Source organism: Clupea harengus, chromosome 23 (assembly GCF_900700415.2).
Source record: "Clupea harengus chromosome 23, Ch_v2.0.2, whole genome shotgun sequence".
Classification (NCBI taxonomy): domain Eukaryota; kingdom Metazoa; phylum Chordata; class Actinopteri; order Clupeiformes; family Clupeidae; genus Clupea; species Clupea harengus.
In genome coordinates, this window is record NC_045174.1 from 20,590,325 (window position 1) to 20,605,324 (window position 15,000).

Consider the following 15,000-nt stretch of genomic DNA (forward strand, 5'->3'; position numbering starts at 1 on the left):
TCCATCCATCTTCTTCTCTAATGTATCTTTCTCTCTCTCTCTCTATCTCTATCTATCTATGTACTTCTCCCTCTCCCTCTGTGTCTAAGCTCCCCTCTACACTTCAAACGTGGTGCTGTTCCTTATGGGGATTGGCTGAGGGAAGCCTTTGATGTTGTTTTCACAAAGGCAGTCGAGCCAATCTCTCTCCTCATCTCTCTTCCCATCTCTCCTCATCTCTCCTCATCTCTCCCCTAATCTCTCTCCTCATCTCTCCTCATCTCTCTCCTCATCTCTCTCCTCATCTCTCCCAATCTCTCTCTCCTCATCTCTCCTCATCTCTCTCATCTCTCTCCTCATCTCTCCTCATCTCTCATCTCTCTCCTCATCTCTCTCCTCATCTCTCTCCTAATCTCTCTCCTAATCTCTCTCCCCATCTCTCTCCTCATCTCTCATTCCTCTCCCCATCTCTCTCCTCATCTCTCCTCATCTCTCTCCTCATCTCTCTCATCTCTCTCCTCATCTCTCTCCTCATCTCTCATCTCTCCTCTAATCTCTCCCCATCTCTCTCCTAATCTCTCCCAATCTCTCATCTCTCTCCTCATCTCTCCTCATCTCTCCTCATCTCTCTCCCCATCTCTCTCCTCATCTCTCTCCCCATCTCTCTCCTCATCTCTCTCCTCATCTCTCTCCCCATCTCTCTCCTCATCTCTCTCCTCATCTCTTTCCTCATCTCTCCTCATCCCTACGCTCATCTCTCCCCCCATCTCTCCTCATCTCTCCTCATCTCTCCTCATCTCTCTCCTAATCTCTCCCCATCTCTCTCCTAATCTCTCCCAATCTCTCCCAATCTCTCTCCTCATCTCTCTCCCCATCTCTCTCCTCATCTCTCTCCCCATCTCTCTCCTCATCTCTCTCCTCATCTCTCTCCCCTAATCTCTCTCCTCATCTCTCTCCTCATCTCTCCTCATCTCTCTCCCCATCTCTCTCCTCATCTCTCTCCTCATCTCTCTCCTCATCCCTACGCTCATCTCTCCCCCATCTTTCCTCATCTCTCCCCATCTCTCCTCATCTCTCTCCTCATCTCTCCCCTCATCTCTCTCCTCATCTCTCTCCTCATCTCTCTCCTCATCTCTCCTCATCTCTCTCCTCATCTCTCTCCTCATCTCTCTCCTCATCTCTCTCCTCATCTCTCTCCCCATCTCTCTCCCCTAATCTCTCCCCATCTCTCTCCTAATCTCTCATCTCTCCTCATCCCTCCTCATCCCTCCGCTCATCTCTCTCCCCATCTCTCCTCTCTCCGCTCATCTCTCTCCTTTTTTCTTTTATTAATGTAATAGTGTAAACTTTGTTGGTTGGAGGTTGTAATATTGTAATACGTGTTTTAGTGGTGTAATTGTGTGACAAAGTTATCTCTCTCTCTCTTTCTCTCTCACCCCATCTCTCTATCTGCCTCCCTCTCCATCCCCCTCCTCACTTTCACTCTCGCCGCCTTTCTCTTCCCCTTTTCCTCTCTCATTCCTCACTCTATCTCTTTACCTCCCTTTCTGTCGTCCTTACGCCCCCCCTATCCTTCTCTCCAAACATCTCTCTTCTTGTATTTCCTCTGTTGTAACACTGACAAAGCCCCGTATTTATGAAGTACATGTGCATCTCCATTACCAAAGCACTCAAGGGGTAGCTCAAAGCAGTAGCTATCTATCCATCTCTCAGCCTCTCTATCTCTCTCTGTGTCTCTCTCTTTCCCCCTTCCCCTCTCTATCTCTCTCTCTATCTCTCTCTTTCCCCTCTCTATCTCTCTCCAGCTCTCAGCCTCTCTATCTCTCTCTCCGTCTCTCTTTTTGCCCTCTCTATCTCTCGCTCATCTCTCTTTCCCCTCTCTATCTCTCTCTCCATCTCTCAGCCTCTCTATCTCTCTCTGTGTCTCTCTCTTTCCCCTCTCTCTCTCTCTCTCTCTCTTTCCCCTCTCTCTCTCCGTCTCTCTCTTTCTTTCTCTTGCTCTATGAAATTGGCATTCCCACAGGTCAGCTTTAACATCATCACCTTTCATCCATCTTGATGCTCCGTCACTTCCTCTCCCCCTCGTTATTTTTACACCTCCTCTCATGACACTCCTCTTTCAACCTCCTGTCCTCCCTTCCCCTTTCCCTCTCTCCATCCATCCATCCATCCGGCCCTCCCTCCTTCTGTGTATCTCTCCTACTCTCCCTCCCCCTCTCTCTCTCTCTCTCTCTCTCTCCCCTTTCCCTCTATCCATCCATTCATCTGGCCCTCCCTCCTTCTCTGTCTCTCTCCTACTCTCCCTCTCTCTCTCTCTCTCTCTCTCTCCCTCCCTCTCTCTCTCTCTCTCTCTCTCTCTCTCTCTCTCTCTATATTGAGCCTCACTCTCTCTCTCTCTCTCCCCTTTCCCTCTATCCATCCATTCATCCGGCCCTCCCTCCTTCTGTGTATCTCTCTCTCTCTCTCTCTCTCTCTCTCTCTCTCTCTCTCTCTCTCCTTTCCCTCTATCCATCCATTCATCTGGCCCTCCCTCCTTCTCTGTCTCTCTCCTACTCTCCCTCCCTCTCTCTCTCCATTGGGCCTCTCTCGCTCGCTCCTCTTTCTCTCTCTCCATCCCTCTCTCTCTCTCTCATCCTTCCATCCCCCCGTCTTTGAAGGTCTACTAAATGACAGAACCCTTTCATGCTCTTCTCTCCACCGCTCTACTCTCACGCATGTATGCAGGTTACACACACACACACACACACACACACACACACACACACACACACACACACACACACACACACAGACACAGACACAGACACAGACACAGACACAGACACAGACACAGACACAGACACACACACACACACAGACACAGACACAGACACACACACACACACACACACACACACACACACACACACACTCACACACACACTCACACACACAGGCTGGCTACATCAACAAATGCATAGAGAATGTAACCGTCTCCAAACGTGTAACTGTAAGAGCCAATGAAAAGCCTTGGCTGACAACAAAGGTTCTGGCCCTGCTGGGAGAACGGGGCGCTGCTACCCTCAGATCATCAGGGGTCAACCTCTCTCCTGCCATCAGGGGTCAACCTCTCTCCTGCCATCAGGGGTCAACCTCTCTCCTGCCATCAGGGGTCAACCTGTCTCCTGCCATCAGGGGTCAACCTCTCTCCTGCCATCAGGGGTCAACCTGTCTCCTGCCATCAGGGGTCAACCTGTCTCCTGCCATCAGGGGTCAACCTGTCTCCTGCCATCAGGGGTCAACCTCTCTCCTGCCATCAGGGGTCAGGGGTCAACCTCTCTCCTGCCATCAGGGGCCAACCTCTCTCCTGCCATCAGGGGTCAGGGGTCAACCTCTCTCCTGCCATCAGGGGTCAACCTGTCTCCTGCCATCAGGGGCCAACCTCTCTCCTGCCATCAGGGGTCAGGGGTCAACCTCTCACCTGCCATCAGGGGTCAACCTGTGTCCTGCCATCAGGGGTCAACCTGTCTCCTGCCATCAGGGGTCAGGGGTCAACCTCTCTCCTGCCATCAGGGGTCAACCTCTCTCCTGCCATCAGGGGTCAACCTGTCTCCGGCCATCAGGGGTCAACCTGTCTCCTGCCATCAGGGGTCAACCTGTCTCCTGCCATCAGGGGTCAGGGGTCAACCTCTCTCCTGCCATCAGGGGTCAACCTGTCTCCTGCCATCAGGGGTCAACCTGTCTCCTGCCATCAGGGGTCAACCTGTCTCCTGCCATCAGGGGTCAGGGGTCAACCTCTCTCCTGCCATCAGGGGTCAACCTGTCTCCTGCCATCAGGGGTCAGGGGTCAACCTCTCTCCTGCCATCAGGGGTCAACCTCTCTCCTGCCATCAGGGGTCAACCTGTCTCCTGCCATCAGGGGTCAACCTGTCTCCTGCCATCAGGGGTCAGGGGTCAACCTCTCTCCTGCCATCAGGGGCCAACCTGTCTCCTGCCATCAGGGGTCAGGGGTCAACCTCTCTCCTGCCATCAGGGGTCAACCTGTCTCCTGCCATCAGGGGTCAACCTGTCTCCTGCCATCAGGGGTCAACCTCTCTCCTGCCATCAGGGGTCAACCTGTCTCCTGCCATCAGGGGTCAACCTGTGTCCTGCCATCAGGGGCCCAACCTCTCTCCTGCCATCAGGGGCCAACCTGTGTCCTGCAATCAGGGGTCAACCTCTCTCCTGCCATCAGGGGTCAGGGGTCAACCTCTCTCCTGCCATCAGGGGCCCAACCTCTCTCCTGCCATCAGGGGTCAGGGGTCAACCTCTCTCCTGCCATCAGGGGCCAACCTGTGTCCTGCAATCAGGGGTCAACGTCTCTCCTGCCATCAGGGGTCAGGGGTCAACCTGTGTCCTGCCATCAGGGGCCAACCTCTCTCCTGCCATCAGGGGCCAACCTCTCTCCTGCCATCAGGGGTCAACCTGTCTCCTGCCATCAGGGGCCAACCTCTCTCCTGCCATCAGGGGCCAACCTCTCTCCTGCCATCAGGGGTCAGGGGTCAACCTCTCTCCTGCCATCAGGGCCCAACCTGTCTCCTGCCATCAGGGGCCAACCTGTGTCCTGCAATCAGGGGTCAACCTCTCTCCTGCCATCAGGGGTCAGGGCCCAACCTCTCTCCTGCCATCAGGGGTCAGGGCCCAACCTCTCTCCTGCCATCAGGGGTCAACCTCTCTCCTGCCATCAGGGGTCAACCTGTGTCCTGCCATCAGGGGCCCAACCTCTCTCCTGCCATCAGGGGCCAACCTGTGTCCTGCAATCAGGGGTCAACCTCTCTCCTGCCATCAGGGGTCAGGGGTCAACCTCTCTCCTGCCATCAGGGGCCCAACCTCTCTCCTGCCATCAGGGGTCAGGGGTCAACCTCTCTCCTGCCATCAGGGGTCAACCTGTCTCCTGCCATCAGGGAAGCTAAGCAGGGATCCACAGCCACGTCCAGAACACCAGCGAGGCACGCAGCCTGTGGCAAGGCTTTCAGGCCGTCACACAGTACAGGCCTGCACCAAGCAGCAGTAACGGGTACCTTAATGAATCCTGTGCACGGTTTAACGCACTGAACCAAAGGCCTGTGAGGAAAACCCCCAATCCCCCTACTGACCAGGCACTCCGTCTGCGTACAGGCAATGCGAGGTGCTTTGTTGACCCAGGACCGCACTGCACAGCTCCAGCTACAGCATTAAGTCTGCTGACGGCACAGCTGTGGTTCTTGTGGTGCACAACGATGAGTCAGCAGACCGACTGGAGGGTTTAGCAGCTGGCAGTCTGGTGCAGTGAGGACAATCCATCTCTGAACGTGGACAAAAGAAACCATTATTGACTTTAAATTGTTGACAAATTGCTCCGCCCACACACCCATCAGGTTCTTGGGTCAACCTCACCTGGACCACTTCAACTTCCTCCCTTCAACCAAGAAGGCACAGCAACGACTTCAGAAGACGACCCCCCCCCCCCCCCCCCCATCCTCCCAGTGTTCTACAGAGGCACCATAGAGAGCGTGCTGACGGACTGCATCTCTTATTGGTGCAGCAGTGCAGAGCTGCGGATCGCAAGAGCTGCAAAGGATACTAAAAAACAACATCATCTGAACACCTCTCCTCTCGCTCAACATCATCTGAGTACCTCTCCTCTCGCTCAACATCATCTGAGTACCTCTCCTCTCGCTCAACATCATCTGAGTACCTCTCCTCTCGCTCAACATCATCTGAACACCTCTCCTCTCGCTTCATCAACATCATCTGAACACCTCTCCTCTCGCTCAACATCATCTGAGTACCTCCCCTCTCGCTTCATCAACATCATCTGAGTACCTCCCCTCTCGCTCAACATCATCTGAATCCCTCTCCTCTCGCTTCATCAACATCATCTGAACACCTCTCCTCTCGCTTCATCAACATCATCTGAGTACCTCTCCTCTCGCTCAACATCATCTGAGTACCTTTCCTCTCGCTCAACATCATCTGAGTACCTCTCCTCTCGCTTCATTTCAGGACATCCAAAAGCGCTGCCTCCAGGGTCTCCTCCACCCCTCAAGGCCTCTTCACACTACTGCACACTATTGTAGCATTGAAACCCAAACAGGCACACAAACACACACACACACACACACACACACACACACACACACACACACACACAAACTGTGAAATTGTCTGTAAACAGTAAAGTCTTTTACCTGCATTTCTGCACTTTGTGGACCCTAATTTCATTGAGCAAAGCAACAAGCAAAGTCTGTCATGCGTGAACTAAAGCTATCGTAAAGCGTGTGGGACCATTGCACTTGGTATTAAATTAGCAAAATGATTTTGCCTAGTTATTAAACTACACACACACACACACACACACACACACACACACACACACCGAACTGTACATGAATATCCAGCGGGAGGCCTGAGGCGGAGATGGCTGAAGAGAGGAGCGGAGGGCTGACAGCGATCAATTACTGCGTCTGAGGAGGTGTGAAGGGACGTCGTCAAAGTCTGAAAAGAAGCTAACACCATCTGGAGCGTCGACACTGAGCAAAGTAACGCTGATGAAGAACGAGGCTGAACAGAAGATTGATGTTACGTCACTTGACATTAACAATTCAGAGTGAAAAGAATTTCTCAGAATTGGCGCGGGGCAGACTGATTGAACTTCTCATCGCTGACCAGCAATGTGCTGAAAATGTTGAGCAGGGAACGCTGCAGAACGACTCTGCCTAAACACATTAATTGGCAAACTGAGCGAACCACTGGCGGACAGCAGGGACACCAAACCCAAGACATCTAGACTCTAGATGGTTCTTTTCCTACTAGAAGAACTAATACCTAATTAGTAGCTTTTGTTCTAGCTAAATATAAGCACACCATGAGCTTGGCTTTCACTCTGTGTGTTCTGCCCTACACCTATAAATGTCAGATAACGTGAACTAAGAACTGGAGAGGGAGAGAGAGAAGAGAGAGGGAAAGAGAGACAGAGAGAGAGGGAGAGAGTGAAGAGAGAGGGAGAGAGACACAGAGAGAGAGAGAGAGAGACAGAGAGAGAGAGGGAGAGAGAGACAGAGAGAGGGAGAGAGACACACAGAGAGAGAGAGGGAGAGAGGGAGAGAGACACAGAGAGAGTGAAGAGAGAGGGACAGAGAGACAGTCTCCTAGGACTGCATCTCAGATATCGACTGTTGCATTACATCAGTGACCTGATACAGACATTTTGTCCAGTTTCGCCACTCGAGTGCCATATCAAACGGCCATGTTCCTGAAACCGGCCCTATTCCATACAGAAATCAATTCGGACAGCATTGAAATCCTAACCTTCAGAATCTATTCGTCGGCCTCAGCACGTCGAAACTCACGGAAATCACCTTTATTTAGAAGGAGTTCCAGAGAGGTATTTGGGTGGCCGAGAGATTGAATAGCACAGCAGCACACTAACGGATGGGGCAGTCTGCAATGAACACACACACACACACACACACACACAGACACACACACAGACACACACACAGACACACACACACACACACACACACACACACACACAAACTTTTAACTAGCACAGCGGCACTCGGATGGGGCAGTTTGCTGTGAACTGTGTGGGATCAATACAGTCACCTCTGAGTGGGGGACACAGGGCTTTAGCAGTGCTGTGATCCCTGTAAGGAGAGCGGTGGATATTACTGCGTTTATGGATATTAATACATACAAAGAGTGCTACATCATTAATAGAGTATTATAATATGATGATATATAATATATACAGTATATATATATAATATGATGATCTAATGGGGTATTATGTTTCCTATGACTGAGGTCTGCATCCACCCCAGCTCTGCCCTACATCACCGGGCTCAGACTCTTTACCAGCTGTGTGTTAGTTTTGTGCTAACACTCTCTCTCACACACTCTCTTACTCACAACCCAGTGGACACACACACACACACACACAGATACATACACACACACACACACACACACACACACACACACACACACACAGATACATACACACACCCCCACCCACAGATACATACACATACACACACACACACCCCCACCCACACACACACACACACACACGCTCTGTGTTAGCTCCATGGTAATACCGTAGATAAAGATGCTCTCTGATGTTCAAAGTCAAAAGGTACCAAATTACAGCCACTCTCATTTCATCTCGAGCAACTTTCATGAGGGTGATTTATTTCATCAACTTGTAACGGTGAGAGCAAAGATGGCACGAAAGCTGGAGGTTTGGGTTAAGCCTACAGTAGAAGGGGGAATCAACATAGACTCAGTTCAGTTCACCTCTCGTCTGCAGCTGGTTGTCTGACCGGCGCTCGCTAAAAGAGCATCTGCCTAATAAACGTCTCGTTAGCGGAGACAAAGCGGAGCCGCCGAGAGACGCGCCACTCCAGAGGCATCTCATCTCCTCTCCTCTTGTCTCGACTCGGCTCGTCCTCGTCTCGCTGTTCTCTCCACACAACGGCTCGTGATTGCTCAGACAATGACACAATCAAGAGCCTCGGGACGCATTACATAATTGACATTTATCAGCCATCGCTGCTGGATGGGCATGAAGCACACTGCTTATGGAGAGAGGGATGGAGAGAGAGAGTGGTGGTGGAGAGAGGGGTGGAGAGAGAGAGTGGTGGAGAGAGAGAGGGGTGGAGAGAGAGGGATGGAGAGAGAGAGGGTGGTGGAGAGAGAGGGTGATGGAGGGATGGTGGGAGGAAGAGTGGGAGAGAGCGGGAGGAAGAGAGAGAGAGTTAGAGAGAGAGATGGACATGGAGGGATGGTGGGAGGAAGAGAGAGAGAGAGAGAGAGAGAGAGAGAGAGAGAGAGAGAGAGAAAGAGAGAGAGAGAGAGGGAAAGAAAGAGCATCGTGTTCTCTTTAGTGTTGATGAATGCGGAGGACAACACACAGTGGAGGATCATTCATCATTGGGTCTTTTTTTTCCTGAGTTTCATAAAGATGCTTTCCTGTTTGGGTGTTTAAACAAAGACTGACGCAGATTCACAGGATGAGAGAAGCGCAGGAAGAAAGGATAAAAGAAGCAAGCTAATCACAGCGAGGAAGAGAGGGTGTGGGTGTGTGTGTGTGTGTGTGTGTGTGTGTGTGTGTGCGCGTGCGTGCGCGCGCGCGCGTGCGTGTGTGTGTGTGTGCATGTGTGTGTGTGACTGACTGTGAGTGAAGCTAATCACAGCAAGGAAGAAAGGGGGGAAAAAAGGCAGAGAGAAAGAAAAGCACCAAACATCAAAGTGGTAGAGAAAGAGAGTCGCTAGCAAGCAAGAGGGAAGGAGGGAGATTAAGATAAAGAAGGAGAGCAACACAAGCAGAGATTTAGAGAGACAAAAGAGAGATGGACACAGTGAAAAAGAGAGGGAGAGAGACAGAAACAGAGAGAAAGAGAGAGAGAGAAACAGAGAGAAAAAAACAGAGAGAGAGAGAATCAGAGAGAAAGACAGAGAGACTGAGACTGAGAGACAGAGAGAAAGAGAGAGTGAAACACAGAGAGAGAGAGAGAAACAGAGAAAAAGAGAGACAGAGAGAAAGAGAGAGAGACTGAGAGAGAGAGAGAGAAAGAGAGAGGGAGAGTGAGAGGAGAGGAGAGGAGAGGAACGAAGAGGAGGGGAGAGGAGAGAGAAAGAGAGATTGAAACAGAGGGAGTGAGAGGAGAGGAGAAGAGAGGAGAGGAGAGGAACGAAGAGGAGAGGAGAGGAGAGGAGGGAGCTACTGGGACTCACCAGCTACAGAGTTGGGGCGGGGTGTGAGGTAGGGTTGGGTGTGGCTGGAGCAGGAGTAGACATGGTCAGAGTCGAGGGCGCGGTCGGGGATCTTGTTGAGGCTGAAGGAGGAGGCGGCCATGTTCTCGTCCAGGCGGTACAGTCCCGAGTCCAGCGTGGAGCGCTGCGAATGCCACATCTTCATGTTGCCGCGGGAACCGTCGCCATGCTTACCGCCTCCGCGCTCTCCAGTCTCAGAGTAGCTGGTCAGTGTGGCTGCAGGAGAGAGAGGAAGGAGAGGTGAAGGGAAGAAGGGATGCAGGGAGAAAGAGAGGCGAAAAGAGTAGGAGAGGAGGAAGAATGATGGGATGGAGAGGGAGGATAGGGGAAGAATGGGGAGTTGCAGGAGTAGGAGAGGTGAGTGTGTGTGTGTGTGTGTGTGTGTGTGGTGGGGTGTGTGTGTGCGAGAGTGTGTGCTTCTCTGTGTGTTTGTGTGTGTGTGCATGGGCGTGTGTGTGTGTGTGTGTGTGTGTGTGTGTGTGTGTGTGCATGGGCGTGTGTGTGTGTGTGTGTGTGTGTGTGTGTGTGTGTGTGTGTGTGTGTGTGTGAGTGTGTGCTTCTCTGTGTGTGTGTGTGTGTGTGTGTGTGTGTGTGTGTGTGTGTGTGTGTGTGTGTGTGTGTGTGTGTGTGTGTGTCTCACCTATAATCCCGCTGTCTCTGCTCTCCAGCGTTGAGGTGGGGCTGGTGAGTGTGTGTTGTCCGGCAGTGGTGGGGGGGAGGGTGCTGCACGGGCTGCAGGCTGGGGGGGACGCCGTGCTGTTGGTCAGGGTGGAGCACGGACTCAGCCTCTGGATCCCACACACACCCTGTAGGGGCGCACACACACACACAAACACACACACACACACACACACACACACACACACACACACACACACACACAACACGTACGTTTTAACGTGTACTTGCATGTGTTATTATTTGTGTAACCATCATTCATCCTTTTAGACACACTCCTCAAGTACTGATTAAATTATCAGTAGACTCTAAAGACTGTAGATCTGTTCAGTACAGAGAGAGAGTTGGAAGAGATAGAGACAGATAGAGAGAGAGAGTTAGAAGAGAGGAGAGACAGATAGAGAGAGAAAGATGTTTCCCAGCTCTCCTCCCCATCTGCTAACCACTGTGCCGCTCTATCAACATGGCGCCCTGTTGGCATGGCATCCAGCGACCATGTCAGCTTGGTGGTGTGCGTATACGTGTATGTGTGTTTATATGGGAGTGACTGTGTTTCTACATGGCTTTGTGTGTGTGTGTGTGTCTGTGTATCTGTATGTGTGGGATATGTGTGTGTGTGTGTGTGTGTGTTTATATGTGTGTGTGCGCGTGTGTTTATGGCTTTCTGTGTGAGGATGTGTGTGTCTGTGTGTGTGTGTGTGTGTGTTTATATGTGCGTGTGTGTGTTTATGGCTCTCTGTGTGAGGATGTATTTGTCTGTGTGTGTGTGTGTGTGTGTTTATATGTGCATGTGCGCGTGTGTTTATGGCTCTCTGTGAGGATGTGTGTGTCTGTGTGTGTGTGTGTGTGTGTGTGTGTTTATATGTGCGTGTGCGTGTGTGTGTTTATGGCCCTCTGTGTGAGGATGTGTGTGTGTGTGTGTCTGTGTATCTGTATGTGTGGGATGTGTGTGCGTGTTTATGGCCCTCTGTGTGAGGATGTGTGTGTCTGTGTCTGTGTGTGTGTGTGTGTGTGTATGTGTGTGTGTGTGTGTGTGTTTATGGCCCTCTGTGTGAGGATGTGTGTGTCTGTGTGTGTGTGTGTGTGTGTGTGTGTGTGTGTGTGTGTATGTGTGTGTGTGTGAGGATGTGTGTGTCTGTGTGTGTGTGTATGAGAGAGAGGGAGAGACATAAAGAACGATCTAAAGACACACTCATATTCAAACTCTCATTGATTGGCCAGAGCTGTTCTAGAGCTGAGCTGAGCTGTGATTGGGCAGCCTGGAGATATGACTGGACAGTTAGTACGCTGATGCATATTTGGAGCAAACTAGTGCTGCATTTCATATTCTTGATATCCAGTTGTGTGTGTGTGTGTGTGTGTGTGTGTGTGTTTGTCTCTCTCTCTCTCCCTCTCTATCTCTGTGTGTGTGTGTGTGTGTGTGTATGACAATGATGGTGCTAAATGGGACTATGAATGACTATTTTCTCTCTCTGTCTCTCTCACACACATACATGCACGCGAGCACTAACACAAACGCACGCGCACACACACGCGCACGCACGCACGCACGCACGCACGCACGCACGCACGCACGCATACATGCACGCGAGCACTAACACAAACGCACGCGCACACACACACGCACGCACGCACGCACGCACGCACGCACGCACGCACGCACACAGATGCATGAGACACTTCTTGTATGCGAAGTGGTGCATCTACAGTGGATCATATTGAAGCCCCACCAGGCTACGTAAGAGACCAATTAGAGGTAAACTCGTTTGAAACGGGGAGAGAGAGGGATGAAGCTGAAATGCCAAACACCTCAAAGGAGAAGAGAGAGATGGGGGGGGGGGGGCAGGGGGATTATGGCTTATTCATTATCATCATTACGGAAAGTTCTGGAGATCATTATGGCAAGTGCCTTTGACAGACCCAAGTAGAGTCCAACTCTGAAAGGGATGCGGCCCAGATCAGGCCCACATCTGTTTCACAGTTGGGCTCCATCTCTTACTGCCTTGGACCAGCCAAGAAGATATTTTCTTCTGCAAAGTTCCTAGAGGCGCCATCTTGGCTCAGTTTCTTTCCTGCCCCATTTGTTCTCTATGGTCATGTGGGAAACTCGTCCTACATGTCAATGTCTTAATCACTATGTGAAGTCAATCAGTTTCACCCCTAAGCTACCCCAAGCAAACACCGTACGCCACTCATTATTGACAGGTCACTCATGTCGCCATTTTGGCTCCGTTTCATGCCTACTCTATTGGTTCTCTATGGGGGGGTGGGAAACTCGTCCTACATGTCAATGGCAGGTCTTGATTACCATGTAAAGTTAAATCAGGTCCAAATCAGTTTCAGTTAGCTTTTATCTGAGCAAACACCCTAAGCCACTCATTAATGATCGGCCATATTGGCTCAGTTTCATGCCTGCCCTACTGGTTCTCTATGGGGGTGTGGGCGACTGGTCCTACCTGCGCGTCGTCGGGCTCCTCCATGCTATACTGTGGCCCCTGGGGCCTGTCGCTCACTTTGTCTCCCAGCAGGAAGCCGAGGCGAGTCATCAACGTGTTCGAGGCCTCGTCCACTGAGGGAGGGGGGCCCAACTGCTGATTTACCCCCCCTGCAGGAGAGAGAGAGAGAGAGAGGGGAGAGAGAGAGGGAGAGAGGGGAGAGAGAGAGAGGGAGAGAGAGAAAATTGAATTCCCAAAAGACCTTTATTACAACAGAACCAACATATAAAAACATTATGAGGTCAAACAATTAAACAAAACACACAACTCTGCAAGAAGTGTACAGTCCTGAGTTCATCATTTACAACTGAACATAACACTCCCTTTAAGCACCAAATACTCTCAAACAGAGAAGAAGAGAGAGATAAAGATGAAGGATGCAGTGAGCATGATGAACCAAGAACCACTCTGGTTCAGGAACAGTCTACTGCACAGGCTAACAACATGCTATGGCACAAGAGAACTGGATGGCAAAAGGGCACTGCAAGAGAAACCACATTGAAAATGAATTGTTAATGTACACAAATAGTATAACTATAGTATAAACTATAAATAGTTCAACAAAAAAGACAAAACAAACTATAAACAACAATTGTTAGATAGTAAAAGGAAATCACAGCAAATCACTGGGCCTGGTCTGGCCAAACACAGCCCTTCTCATCGTATCCCAAGCAACATGACTTCAGCTCAGATACTGGGGACTTACTGGCTTCACCCAGGACTCCAACACTCAGTTTCAACACACACACACACACACACACACACTCAGTATCAACACACACACACACTCAGTATCAACACTGTGTGGTGTGTGTGTGTGTGTGTGTGTGTGTGTGTGTGTTTGTGTGTGTGGTGTGGTGTGTGTGGTGTGTGCACACGCGCGCATGTAGACACACAAGAAGAGACTGCGCCCACACACTTTTCTTTAAATACTCCCCATTGCAGCGAACAGCTATGTATAGATTTCCAAGAGCATAAATTCACAGTCTTCACAGTGCAAACACACCAACACACACACACTCACTCTTTCCCTCTCTCACACACACACACACACACACACACACACACACACACACACACACAAACACACACAGTCTGCTGGATGCGACATCCACTTTCTTGTGCGTCAGAGCACTGTGTTTGGACATATATAAATACAGGAGCCCTTCATCTTACATAACAAATACTGAGACCTGAACACTGTTGTGCTTCATCAGGTCAGAGAACCAGGCAAGATGACAGCCAGGGAACTCCGGAGTAGTTATGGCCCTGATCTGGCACAGATGGAGCCCTGGTATAGCCCTGATCTGGCCCTGGTTTAATCCTGGTCTAGCCCTGATCTGGCCTTGGTTTAACCCTGGTCTAGCCCTGACCTGGCCCTGGTTTAACCCTAGTTTAGCCCTGATCTGGACCAAACTGAGCCCTGATCTGGCCCTGGTTTGGCTCTGAACTGTCCCACATTCATGCAGTTTGGAAAGGATGGCATGTATGCCTAAATACACAGACATACAGAGATGCATACAGACACACACACACACGCACATACATATAGTGACACACACACACACACATATATATATATATATAGTCACACACACACACACACACACACACACACACACACACACACACACATATATATATATGAACACCTAATGAAAGGAACTGAATAGAGGTGTATATTACTGTTCTTTCTATCTTTCTCACATTCCTCTGCAGGAACAAAACAAAAACACAGAAGTAAATAAATAAATAAGCAAACATGGACATACATAAATAACTGCATGTGGAGGGGGTGGTCACCATGACGACCAGCCCTGCACCACGGAGACGGGTCTCTCTTTCTTTCTTTCTTTCTTCCTCCATCCTCTATCTCTCTCTCTCTCTCTCTCTCTCCTTTCCCTCTCTTTTTCTCTGTCCTCTCTTTCTCTCTCTTTCTCTCTTCTCTCTCTCCCCTCCTCTGACACACTCACTCTCCACCTCTCACTACCATCCCTTCTTCCCTTTCCTCTTTCTCTCTCTCTCTCTCTTTCTTCTTTCACCAACACCCCTCTCTCTCTCTCTCTCT

At 50.5% G+C, this 15,000-nt stretch overlaps 1 protein-coding gene across 1 annotated transcript in view; it reads right to left on the bottom strand.

The window, feature by feature from the left end:
* Positions 1 to 15,000, bottom strand: part of tanc2b (tetratricopeptide repeat, ankyrin repeat and coiled-coil containing 2b) — a 68,710-nt gene that overhangs the window by 35,505 nt on the left and 18,205 nt on the right. Inside the window, exons 3-5 of the mRNA XM_042703165.1 lie at positions 12,894 to 13,042; positions 10,400 to 10,565; positions 9,721 to 9,975 (exon numbers count right to left, since the gene is read on the bottom strand). Coding sequence (XP_042559099.1) covers positions 9,721 to 9,975; positions 10,400 to 10,565; positions 12,894 to 13,042 — 570 coding nt within the window. The remainder of the gene's footprint in view (positions 1 to 9,720; positions 9,976 to 10,399; positions 10,566 to 12,893; positions 13,043 to 15,000) is intronic.